The 13763-nt window shown below is 34.0% G+C and overlaps 2 protein-coding genes across 2 annotated transcripts; one reads left to right on the top strand and one right to left on the bottom strand.

Moving 5' to 3' along the window:
- The first annotated feature begins 450 nt into the window (after window positions 1-450).
- On the top strand, window positions 451-5546 carry LOC107807169 (disease resistance protein At4g27190). Its single transcript, XM_016631504.2, has 3 exons — window positions 451-1233; window positions 2040-4545; window positions 4889-5546. The coding sequence occupies exons 1-2, from the start codon at window positions 706-708 to the stop codon at window positions 4503-4505; spliced, it is 2994 nt and encodes a 997-aa protein (XP_016486990.1). The 5' UTR covers window positions 451-705; the 3' UTR covers window positions 4506-4545; window positions 4889-5546.
- Window positions 5547-7124: 1578 nt separating this feature from the next.
- Window positions 7125-11008, bottom strand: LOC107807172 (homeobox-leucine zipper protein HAT4). Its single transcript, XM_016631506.2, has 4 exons — window positions 10732-11008; window positions 9440-9741; window positions 8497-8576; window positions 7125-8070 (listed from the first exon to the last, which is right to left on the bottom strand). The coding sequence occupies exons 1-4, from the start codon at window positions 10904-10906 to the stop codon at window positions 7725-7727; spliced, it is 903 nt and encodes a 300-aa protein (XP_016486992.1). The 5' UTR covers window positions 10907-11008; the 3' UTR covers window positions 7125-7724.
- Between the last annotated feature and the right edge of the window lie 2755 nt (window positions 11009-13763).

Genomic DNA, 13763 nt, shown 5'->3' with positions numbered 1-13763 from the left:
AGTGCTCATTTATGCTTGTCCATGTAGGTCAATTGACCGAATCACTTTAAATATTTGTGTCACTTTTGGTATATTTCTCTTTTGTTGTCTGATTTATCGTCGTTGATTTATTTTACTAGCTTCCGCATCATACCTGATTATTTCGTTCCTAACAATATATTGGATATTACAATTTTTGTTGTGTGGAAGAAAAGGATAAAGACATAGTTATATTCAAAAAAAAGTTAGAACAATATTTGAAATAATCAAAACGGAAGATTAAAAGAAAAAATACAAGCATTTTCACGACAGAAGACATATTACAAAATGGGAAAAGCCCTTGCTTGACTCATGTCTCAAGAATGAAGGAATTGCAAAAGTAAAGCTTCTTATATCATTTATATAATCTAAAATTCTCTTGCTGGTGACATTGCTTTTTCTTCTTTTCCTTTATCTGTATGTTTGCTTTGTTAATAAAATAGTAGAAAGAAAAAAAAATGGTTGTCCAAAGTACTTACTACTAAATATAAAAGGAATCATTCTTCTCTCATATGCACAATACTGAACAGGCTCCACAACAACTATTTAAAATTGATTAAAGATTTTCCTGGAATTCTGTCTTAAATAAAGAAGAAACAATCAGTTTAGCTTTACTTGATCATTTTTGAGAGCATCATTAGCATTCTGATCAGAAAATATTTTTTTCTTTACCTCAAGAATTGTTCAATGGACATAATTTTTTCTGTAGTATCTAGCTTTATTGTTGAGGTGGGAAAGTTTGTGTGTAAATGCATCTATCCTCAGATTGAGAATACCATCCATTTCTCATCAAATACAGAAAATGCAAGAAAGGAAATACTAAAGCTAAGAGAGTTTAAAAATGATATCAAAGAGAAGATGGAAAGAGCTTTGAGAGAAGGCTATAAACCAAAACCAGATGTTCTTAAGTGGCTTACAGAGGTTGACAAGCTAGAGAGTGAATGGGACTCTATCCAAGATGGCATTTTAATGATGAAGATGGTTGCATTCAAATGTTGCATAAATTGCAATCTTTGCTCGGAACTCTCTACTCGAGCACGTAACTTGATAGATCAAGTTTGCAAGCTTATAGCAATCCGAGAAAATTTTGGATCCAATTTGGTGGTAGAAGATTATGTGAAAAAAATTGAGTTCATCCCAGGACCATCAATAGAAGGCCAGCGAACTGCAAGAAAAAATCTCAACGAGATCCTACAACAGTTAAAAGATGATAAGGTATTGTAATTGAAATTAAACCAAGATTAGTAATCCTAAACAATTTGGTAGTTGCTAATTCCTTTAATTCATGTCTAGTTAGATTTTGTACTCAAAATGCATGGTGCTTAGTCATAGTTGATTTTGTATATTAACAATATGATGAGTGCTAGTACCCCTTTTCATAAGGAGGTTAAGAGCCCATTTGGGGATAGCTTGAAAGTACTTGATAAGCATTAAATACTCAAACTGACTGAGCTATATATTTGGGTAGACGTATTGAAACTGATAATAAGTAAATGGTCTATTTGGGAGTGACTAGCTAAAGACTTTTGGCTGATTTTGGCTTATAAGCACTTATGGTGTTTACCAAATGCGTCTAAAAGGTAATAAGTTCTTATAAGCTACTTTAATATGCTTATAGAAGGGGAGTCTTAGTGTAACCGGTAAAGTTGTTGTCATGTGACAAGGAGGTCACAGGTTCGAGCCGTAGAAACAGCCTCTAGCCCGAATGTAGAAACAGCCTCTAGCCCGAATGTAGAGTAAGGCTGCGTACAATGGACCCTTGTGGTCCCGGCCCTTCCCCGACCTCGCGCATAGCGGGAGCTTAGTACACCGGGCTGCCTTTTTTTTTCTTACTTTAATCAGCTTATAAGCTTACCTAAACACCCTCTCTAAGTTAAGAAAGTTGAGATCAAGAGATTATGTGTGAATGATCAAAGCCTCCTGCCTACTTCTTTCTATAATTTGCTAAATTTCTTCTATATAGCATGTTTGCATCTTTCACTTGCGGATAAATTGTTTATGCATTTTTTGAATCCTTTCAGGTATACCTCATTGGTGTATGGGGTATGGGAGGAGTTGGTAAAACAACTTTGGTAAAGAATCTGAACAATGAGCTCCTAGAGACTGATATATTCAGCTCCAAACAGTCTTTTGGTGTTGTTGTATGGGCTACAGTGCCCAAACCAACAGATATAAGAAAGATCCAAGCACAAATTGGCAAGAGATTAAAACTACAGGTAAATAGCGAGGAAAGCATAGAAAGCATTGCCAGCAAAATTCATCAAAGGCTCAATGAAGAAAGGAGTTTCCTTCTTATGCTGGATGATGTTTGGGAACCGATAAACTTGGATCATGTAGGTGTGCCCCAGCCTGAAGATTCCCCAAGAAGCAAGGTAATTATAACTTCTCGGTTTTTGGATGTTTGTAGGCAAATGAGAACAGACAAGGAAATAAAGGTGTACACATTGGATGAGGATGAATCTTGGCACATGTTTGTCAAAAATGCAGGAGATATTACGAATCTGGAGCATATTCAACCATTCGCAAAAGAAATTGCAATGGAGTGCGATGGATTACCTTTAGCAATCACTGTCATTGGAGCATCTATGAGAGGGAAGAAGAGGGTCGAGCTATGGAAAGATGCTTTGGAATCACTTAGAAGGTCCGAACCTCATAACAAAGATATAAAAGATAAGGTTTACAAGGTCATCAAGTGGAGTTTTGATTCTTTAGAATCTCAGGATATTGAATTATCTTCAGAGCAAAGAAGCAAACATGTGAACAAAAGGGGAGGTGACATTCAAAGTTGTTTCTTGTATTGCTCTTTATATCCAGTGGCTATTTCGACAGATGATCTCATACATTGTTGGTGGGCGGAGGGGTTCCTTGGAGAACGTAACACATATGAAGAAGCCTACAATAGGGGAATCACAATGGTTGAGAGTTTAAAGGATGCCTGCTTGCTAGAAACCTATAAGATGGATTCCGTGAAGATGCATGACGTGGTTCGCGATGTTGCTATATGGATAGCTAATTCCTTTGGGAATGAACACAACTCTGTTATTCAAGCTGGAGTTGGGTTGGCTGATATATCACACATGAATATGTCAACTTCTGTCAAGAGAATATCTTTCATAAGCAACAAAATCAAACGCCTACCTGATTCCTTCATGGAATGCCCAGAGACAACAACTTTACTTTTGCAAGACAATGGTCCCCTTGTGAAAATTCCCAATACATTTTTTTTGGCATTTCCAGCCCTGAGAGTTCTGAATCTGAGTCAAACTGGTATTACTGCACTGCCTTCTTCCATAAATAGTTTATATCAACTACATGCTCTAATACTACAAAATTGCATTGGGTTGAAAGACTTACCACCTATTGGTAATCTTCACAATTTGCAATTGCTCGATTGTGATAATACAAGGTTACATTGTCTGCCGCAAGGTATGGACAAGTTGACAGACCTGAGGCTATTAAATCTGCCTGCAGCTGATTTGGAGAGTATCGACAAAGGTATTTTTGTCAAAATGTCTAGAATTGAAATGATAAATATGTTGGATACCATATCCCATAGGGGCAGAAAGAATGAGATGACTCTTCTTGGATCAACCTCTTTTGATGAGCTATCATCTCTACACAAGCTGACTTCTCTTTGTATTAGAGTGGATAGCTCATCAATTTTGAATAAGGACCATACCTGGATGTCTAGATTGAAAAAGTTTTGCATTGAAGTTGGGGAAGGTCAATTTGCACTAAAATACAACATGTCAACGAGGATGATAGGCGTCTCCAAGTGTGAAAATTTCAGTAAAGGAGAGCTCTTAGGCATGTTGCAGTTTGCTTCAGAACTGTACTTGGTAGATTGCATGGGTCTCAAGAAGTTGATTGTCTACAACAATTTTAATAGATTAAAATCACTAGACATTAAAGACTGTTCTTGTGATTTCAGACCAGTGGAAGAAGGAAGTGGACAGTTAGACCCTCTGCCGAATCTGGAATGTCTTCGCCTCCACTCCATACATAATTTAAAGAGTGTTTCTGATTTCAGTCATTGTCTGAGTCTAAGCTTTTCTGAACTGCGCCAACTAGATGTGTACGATTGTCAAAGGTTAATTTGTCTTTTTAATGTTGGTGGAGCTTCTTCTGCACCGAAGCGCCTGGAAGAGGTCATGATTTCCTTTTGTGAGCAGCTGGTAGAGTTGTTTGTACAATGCGGCTCAAGTCAGCCAACTCTTGTCAACTCAGAAATTCCAAGAGTTCGGAAGTTACTGTTGGAAGACTGTCCAAAATTAGGAACTCTAGGCGAGCCACCGAATACGTGGGAACACCTGGAGGAACTTAGTTTGATAAAATGCAATCAAATAAAGAAATTGCCTCTGTCTATTCAAACCTCCAAGAATATCAAAGTAATAAGAGGAGCATCAGAATGGTGGAGTCAATTGAAGTGGGATGACGACAACTTCAAGTCAAAATTGGAGCATTGTTTCCTACCAAATCTTGACTGACAGCAAGATCAAATTTGAAGTTGCTTCCACTGCATTTCAGGTGAGATGTGCAAATTAACATTTAGATTTCTCAATTATGAAAATGCCAGTAGAACTATACTTGATTATTTGCCTTCTAGTGTTCTTTTTGATAGAGCTAATTTGGCCCTTGATATCTTGTTCCTTTTCCTTTTTGTTCCTAGTGCTTTATAAAGGTCCTGGACTACTTTCACCTTTTGCCTTAAGGTTTTGAGTTAGATGGTTTTAGATCCACCTTGAAAAACTTGTGCTTTACAAAAAAAGATTTGAGAATAAGCATCTCGAACCAAATTAGCAGTCCGGTGTAGTAGTTTTTTATCATTCAAATGTGTTGAGCTTAACGGACTCGTTTTTGCCTCATTCAGGAGTGGACTAGAAAAGCAGAATAAGGAACTTCATGCACCCGAGACACAGAGTTTGGAGCTTAAGTTAATTGGTAGAGTTTGTTGTGAAATAATCAGAGGCGGGCCCAGGATTTTAACGCCACAAGGGCACCAATATTCTGCTCAACCAGTGCCCCCTAAAGGCACCATTATCAAGGTATACACATATACATGTACAAAATTTCTGGCAAAATTTATGGGGTCTAGTGACCCCTAAAGATTACACATAGGTCCGCAATTGTCTGTGATGTATTTCCTGTCAGCCGATGTCTTAGGATTTTTCTGCCTTTAACTGTTCTTGTTTCTACTATTTGTTATCTTCTGGTTCTGATATTTTGATTTCCTTCTGTATACTGAGCAATTTCCTGTCTCAGTTGTGTTGTGTGATCACCTTGTTAATTTTTGCTATAACAGAACTGATATTGCTTCTGTGGAAAATGTTGTGCTGCTCTAAAGTTCAATTTGATGCGGACTACTTGTGGTTTCTGAATAGAGCAAATAGTCTTTTCCTTGTCCGTCCTTTGGTTTTTTTACTGTAATTCTTGTTATTTTGATGTCTATGAGAAAAAACTAAACCTACAAAGAAGCATATTATGTTTGTTCTACATGGATTCCGTGAAGAGGAGTCTTAGAAGCAACGGTAAAGTTATTTCTGTGTGACTTATAGGTCAAGGGTTTGAGCGGTGGAAGCATCCACTAATGATTGCATTAGGTTAGGCTGTCTACAAATAGTCTTTTCCTTGTCCGTCCTTTGGTTTTTTTACTGTGATTCTTGTTATTTTGATGTCTATGAGAAAAAACTAAACCTACAAAGAAGCATATTATGTTTGTTCTACATGGATTCCGTGAAGAGGAGCCTTAGAAGCAACGGTAAAGTTATTTCTGTGTGACTTATAGGTCAAGAGTTTGAGCGGTGGAAGCATCCACTAATGATTGTATTAAGTTAGGCTGTCTACAAATAGTCTTTTCCTTGTCCGTCCTTTGGCTTTTTTACTGTGATTCTTGTTATTTTGATGTCTATGAGAAAAAACTAAACCTACAAAGAAGCATATTATGTTTGTTCTACATGGATTCCGTGAAGAGGAGCCTTAGAAGCAACGGTAAAGTTATTTCTGTGTGACTTATATGTCAAGGGTTTGAGCGGTGGAAGCATCCACTAATACTTGCATTAGGTTAGGTTGTCTACATCACACCCCTTGGTAATACGATCCTTCCCCGAACCCTGTGCGAACGCCGGATGCCTTGTGCACCGGGCTGCCCTTTTTCTTTTAAAGGGGTTTATAAAGTTGTTCTGGTTCTCCACCTATGATCAATATATTGAAACTACAGTCAGACATAATCAAATTTTAGGTCAAACTAGTCATTGAAATTCTACTCCATTAGCATGCCTAACTGTATATATTGGTCAAGTGCCAAGGAATGTTTCTGAAAATTTTGTTATCCTGATTGTTTCAATTACTTTAATAGATTAAGTACCTATATATGATTGGTAAACTTCCAAACTACCTCATATTCAGTAGGTCCTTTTTCTTAACATCCTTTTCGTGAGGGAGAAACATGGCTGATGAGGATTTATATAGCCGTTCTAAACTTCTTTGGGACCGAAGCTTATGTTGTAACCAAGGACGGATACACCTTGCGGCAAACATGATACGCTTTGTCGAAATTTTTATTAAATATTTATATATAGATAGTATACAAAATGAAAATATTGGGTATAAATATAAAAAATAACAACATTTTTCTTATATGATTTATTCATTTATTTATTTTTTAAATGATATCGCTTACCAAATATCATGCCTACGCCCTCGGTTGTCACATCCTTTGCCTGCTACTAGGGAAACCCTTGAGTTGTTTGGTGAACAGTGTGATGATTCCTTAATATACACGTTCCTTAGTGTAGGAAATGGCTTTACTATAAGCTACTGTATATGTTTTGTAGACAGTGAATGTTGCTCTAAGACTGTGAATGTCAATAACTCTTGCAATGATATATGCAAGAATCAGATAGCACGTTACGTATTATGTCAAGGAACATGAAAAACCAATGAATGAAAAATAAGTATATTTCATACATGCAATTTTATCTGCTAAGGTTAAATTGTCTGATTTGGTAACTAGTGCACATAAGTATTTACCAAACAAAATGTTGTAAACATGATTGCATTTCAGGCAAAGAAAGATCGAGGATTTAAACGCGACAGAGGCACCACTGTTCTGCTCAACTGATGCACCCTAAATATTTTTAGTATTAAACGTGCCAAGTTATTTATACAATTATTTTCAAAGTAAACACATACATATACAAGATTCCTACCAAAATTTACGGGATCCAATGACCCCTCAATATTACACATAGGTCCGCCTCTAATCGCAAGAGGGAGGTTTCATAGCTTTTCAACCTAGACTTCTATGAAAATCATTTCAAAGAATATGTATGAACACACACTTTCAAAATTTTGATGGTAAGACATACATTGAACTTGGTTAATTTAGGACTAATAGATTGGGTGTCACTTGATTGCTTTACATCTAAAGTCCTCTTCTCTAATCTTTAGTCCCCACCATTTGAAACTTATAATGGGGAATATGAAACTACTATTACTAAAAGAGTAAAATGACTACACTAGCCGGTCAATACAAGAAAAAAGATGGGGTCTATAATAAAACCAAGAAATGTTGAAACCCACCAAACCCTTCATATCTAAACAACCATATCTTAGACCTATTTTCATACATACACATCATGTTGTTGAATTTCCCAGATTAGTATACGAACCCAATTGACCAAATTACCCTTCCGTCGGTGGCAAAATCACGATCTAGGGTTTAGGGCATTGATGGGCCTGTGCGGGACGGGAGAGGTGGCCCAAAGATTAAACGGCATAGACCGTTGTTGTTGGGCCAAGCCCATTTGGTGGACTCGAGGGTCGACATTCGTGGGACCCGACGGGGACGGAGTTGGTGGGCCCGCAACACGCTCACATGACGGGCACATTGTAAGGGTGGTTGGAGGGGTCATTTGCATGTAGAATTGAGGTGATAGCTTTAGTGCCCTTAACTCTTGAACTTCCTTTTGTAATCTCCTGTTTTCTTCAGTTAGATTCTCACAACATCTCTTCAAGAACTCACAGTCTACTTCAGTTTGCTTTAATTTTGTCCTGTTAAAAAAAAAATACTTGACCCATTAGTCAAACATCCCAAAATATTCCTTCAATAAATAATCTTCACACTATCAGATTAGGTAAAACCTCCGTACATACTATCCTCTGCAGACCCCCAGACCCCACTTATGGAACTCCTCGGACGATTTGTTGTTGGTGTTGTATAATATGTTGCTGAATCTTTTGGTCTTATTATTGATATATCATTGTCAATATCATCAATCATTATTCTAGAGAAAGAAATGCAGTATATCCCAAAATGTGAATATAACTTATTGGCATGATTAGGTTTTGACATATGATATACTGTTCAATCTTTTGGCAATTATTATTACATATCATTTTCAACATCATTATATTCACTATTCTTAAAGACGTGCAGTAAAATCCCAGAAAGACCCTGAAAGGAAACAAAAATCTCACCTTGCCCTTCTGTTCTGAAACCAAACCTCCACTTGCCTAGGCCTCAATCCTAGTCTCTTTGCTAAAGCCTGCTTTTGCTTCTGTAAAAACATATCACAAAAATAATAAGCTAATTTGTTTAAGCAAAAATCTCCTAATAGACTAAAACACACACTAACACCTAATGTAATAATGGGACAAAAGTGAATTTTGTGCGTTCAACTGAATTTATTGTCTAAATTATTTTAAATGTATACCTATAATCTGAACCAATTAACTCTAAAGGTATGTTTGATATGATGCAAAATACCTTTCGAAAAATATTTTCCCGAAAAAGTTATTTTTCTTCACTCTTGGTTGAAAATTATTTTACTCACTATAATCACTTACTATTAAGTTCATAATCCCTCCGTTTCAATTTACCGTGAACTTATTTCCTTTTTAGTGTGTGCCAAAAAGAATGACCTCTTTCCTTATTTGGAAACAATTTAACTTTATTCAATGATTTATAGCCACACAAAATATATGTGCCTCATTTTACACCACAAGTTCAAAAGTCTTCTCTTTTTTCTTAAACTTTGTGCTCAGTCAAATGGATTCACATACATTGAAACGGGAGGGAGTATTACTGTTTTAACCAATTTTCGATATTATTACAATAACAACAACCACACAGACTTTAGTCATATCGGCTCAAGAAACAATAAATTAAAGCAACAAGCAATAGCAACAGCAATATAATAGGGTCAATTTTTATATTATTATCGATCTTTAATACTCAAAAAATTTTATCAAACCTCTATTCTATTTGCTAATATTATTATTATTTTTTAGTAAATACTTTTTCTGAAAAACTTTTCCACTCTCTAACCAGAGAGGGCGCCGAAAAACATTTTCGAAAAAAATGACTTTCGTCATACCAAACACATCGTAAATCCTACAGGATTGGTAGAAGAAAACTTACAGGGTTGAGAGTGTTGTGTTCTTTAAAACTCTCCTCAAGAACAGCAGACTGATCTTTAGTAAGCCTTAGTTTTTTTCTACAAGTTTCTCCATCTTCTTCATCACTAATACCTCTACAACAATCCAATTCCTCCTCACAGTTTATTTCTCTTTCACTTCTCTTATTTCCACTCAAACTTGAAATAGTACTATTTGGAGAAGAAACTCCAGCTTCTTCTTCTTCTTCTTCTGCATCTGTAATTGTTGGTATCCTGTTCACGTCTATTCCCTTCAAAAAAGTTCTGCATGTCTCCAAGTTCCGATCTGCAAATAATATTAAAGTTAAAATTTTAATTTATAAATAAAAGTCTGGCAGATTTATAATTTAAATTTGATAAGTTTAGGTCTTCTATGTCTTTACCGCTAAACCCATTGTAGTTAATATATATATATAAAAACTATGTACCGAAAATAATTGATGTAACTGAACTCGCAGTTTAGAGGTTAGTATACTCCACTAGAGGTGGACCTATGTACGGAGAAGTTGACACCGTTAACTCATCAAAAATTCAATATATATATATATATATATATATATATATATATATATATTGAAAATCAATGATATATTTTGAGTGAAACCGTTAAGATCAAAAGGTTAAGATCAAAAGTTTAATAGGACTAGTCACATGCACCGAGAGTTGTCAACCGACACTACTTTGTCAGTCGGTTTAAACTGTATAGCTAGCTAATTTTAAATATATATATTTATATACCATGTATTATTGACAATCTTTAACTTAATTATGAATTTATTTTTTTATATTTTGACTCTTTAATAAAAATACGGCACTGTATTTAAATCCTGGATCCGACTTTGTGCCAAAGTTTGACAGTTTAAAATGTTTTACAGGCTTTGCATTTTTTTTATTCTGTACCAGATAATCTTGGTTTATTTAAATTTTTGATTACCAAATTAACTTTTAAGAGATAATTACTGTAGTTGTCTTATAAATGATCAGATAGCAAAGTTAAAAGTATAAAACTACATATTAAAAACTTTAAGAAAAATAAAGTTCCAGATCAAGCCCCTTTATTCAGATCAACAATGAAAATCTATACCGAAAAAAAGACCACTTTTCTTCAACTTTTGAGTAAATTGAAAGAGGGAAGAGAGATAAAATGATTTAGTTTTTGGAATATGCAAAAGGGATAAACGAAAAAAGTAGAAACTGGGTACAAAACTGATGAGATTATAGTTAGATCTGAAGTTTATATAGAAAGAAATAATAAATCAAGAAGAAAATGACAAACCTGAAGAAGGAAAGGAGTCAATCCAAGAAGTTTTCTGAAATAAATTGAAAGGTGAAGGAGAAGGAGAAGTTGAAGAAACTAAAGAAGAGATCAAATTCAGCTGCAATGGATTTGTTGTTTTGTTCTCTGGAAAACCGAGACTCAAACTCAATCCCAAATCTTGATTTTCCAACATCTTGTATCTTCAATAATATTCTTGAAAATAGACTTAAAAAGATTTCAACTTTTTCAAAGAGGAGAGAAAAAAGACAACTTTGAAGAGTGATGAGTTGAGGTGCAATGAAAGGTATTATATAGTAAAAATATAAGACCTTTTTTTCTTTTCTTTTTTTGTTTTTGTTTTTCTGAGAGGAAAAAAAAAAAAAAAAAAGAGTAGGTCAATTATGACAAGGAGAGTCAGGTGTACTAATTATTGTATCACATTATGATGTATAGCTTGCCTCCCCCAAAAATATTATCACCATTTTTAATGGTCCTTTTTGTTTTGGTCCCACATTTCCTCATTTAACATCATTTCTGTCCCAATATTGTAACAAGACCTCATTACCTCTCTTACTCACTGTTACTTACTTATTGTCATGGTGAAGGAAAGGGCAACCTAATGCAAAGTATCTTGCCTGCAACATTCCAGGAAAGATCGCACTCTAAAAATGTACTATAAATATTTAATCTTAATATAGGCATTATAGGCATTAATAATTTTTTGTTACTTTTTCATATTCATAATAAGTATTCTTTTGACCTTTTTATTTTGGTCCAAAATAAGTGTTCTTTTATATAATCAATAAGGAATTAATTTTATTTTTTTAAAATTTACCTTTATTTACCTATCATAATGTGTCATGGTAACAATTAATTAAGGATAATTTAGTGAATATATTTTTTTTTCTTAATGAATTCGTATTTTCTTAAGAGATGTATCAAAGGCTAAAAAGTCACTTATTATGAAGCCGACCGGAGGGAGTATAGTGAAAGAAAGTAAATTAACTATTGCATGTCATTTGCTACAAGGGATAAAGATAATTATTCTGGGATGAAATTTGAGATTGTATTTATTTCATGTTTGATTAAAAGTATTAGTTAATTCTCAAATAAGTTGTTAAATAGTGAAATTAGCTATCTCATGTAAATATACTTAATCTTATGAATATCTTTGTTTATTTCATTATTGTACCAAACAACCCCTTAATATCAAAGTTGAAGATATGGCTAAAGTGACATTAATTTGCTTGGCTTTGGAGGGTAGCTTGGTGGCTTAGAAACCCCAAGTTGCCTAACCAAGCAACATGGAGTTGTACTTTCAAATTAGATTGAATTTATTGTTTAAAACTCACTGAAATGTTAAAAATACATGAATAAAGTTAATTTGATTCTTTTATATTAGAAAAATTATTTACTTTTTATTATTTCACTTAAAAGGTTATTGATAGGGGTGTACAAGCCGTACCGGAAAATCGCACCAAACCGAAAAGTGAAACCAAACTGATTAAAAAATCCGATAAGGTTTGATTTGATTTGGTTTGATATTGAGGAAAAAACAAATCTGAACCAAACCGACATATAAATATATAATTTTTATATATACTTTTAAGAATTTATATAAAATTTTCTTTAAAAAATATCTAGACTTTATATATACTTTTAAGGCTTTGTCAATTTTTTAAATTTTTATTAAATATATATTTACTTATAGAAATATTAATAAAGTAATATTGACATATTATTCATGTAACAAAAAAAATCCTAAAAATCCGACAAAACCAAACCAATCCAAACCGATATAGTTGGTTTGATTTAGTTTTAATAAAAATCGAATCAATTCGCTCCATGTATACCCCTGATTAATGATGTTAAAAAGTGATATATTTGGTTGTTTTTTAATGACGTGACACCTGATTTTTAAGCCAAAAAAACAAAACAAAAAACAAATATTACACTCAATTTATTTTAAGTTTTTAACCAAAAACCTCTCATCCGACTCAATACCCAACTCGTAAAATCCATTCCTTGAGACATATATTAGGCAACCATCACATCAAATCATTAATGTAGATGCTCAATGCTCATCAATATGACACTTGAATTGTTTGTCACAACATCCCAAATTCATTGCCCACTTTAAATATTGGCCCCTCTTATATTTGTGCAAAGATCTTTTCATTTCCCATTTTTACCCCCCAAGATTCAAAAAGGATTAGAAAGAAGTCATATTCATGGCCTTTATTGTTTGAGGCTTTGAGCAATACATTACATTTTCCAGGTCCTGCTTCAATTTGGTTTTGATCTTTTACTTTAGCACTTTACTGATCAATTGATTTTATGACCCTACTTTTTTCTTTGTTTTTTTTAAATATAAAAGATTTACTTTTACACGTAAAAGATATGTCGTTTACACATAAAAATCAAAAAAATTATTTTTAAAATTATAAAGGAGTATGATTTACAAATAACACTCCAAATAGAGCGGGGAGAGTGTTACATAGAACATTAAAATTTTGCATTATTTATAAATGACGAGACAGCGGAGAGAGTGTTTTCATCCTATATTTTGTTGACAATTCTTGGCAAAAAGTATGTCAATGAAATCATTATTCTTTTTCTATCATTATTCATATGGAATAAAAATCAATTATTCGTTGAAATTGACGAGTGGATCAAGAAAGTTACTAATGGGGACAGGGCAGTGCGATTGAGTCACCAATAATTGTCTACTATAAGACTTGAAAAAAGAAGTCGGTTAGTGAGGAAAAAAAGTAATATTTAAGGGTGTGCCCCATTAATTAATAAAAGGGATTAAGAACCAGATTTAATATTCAGCTTTCAACGAAAGCAAGAAAATTAGGTAATTTCTTTTTGTCAAGTTTTAACGAAGAGAGTTTTTCCGATATCTATATGGATGGAAAGTAATAGTTACTTTAATAAAATTAATCAGCGTGCGCGTAAATTAGCTCGAATATATATTTATTTATTTTTAAACAAAATGTCTACATCCAAGGTTATGGAACCATCTACCTCTATGTTCCCAAAGTCTG

The sequence above is a fragment of the Nicotiana tabacum genome, chromosome 15 (assembly GCF_000715075.1).
Source record: "Nicotiana tabacum cultivar K326 chromosome 15, ASM71507v2, whole genome shotgun sequence".
Lineage (NCBI taxonomy): Eukaryota > Viridiplantae > Streptophyta > Magnoliopsida > Solanales > Solanaceae > Nicotiana > Nicotiana tabacum.
This window is presented reverse-complemented; position numbering and strand designations above follow the sequence as displayed.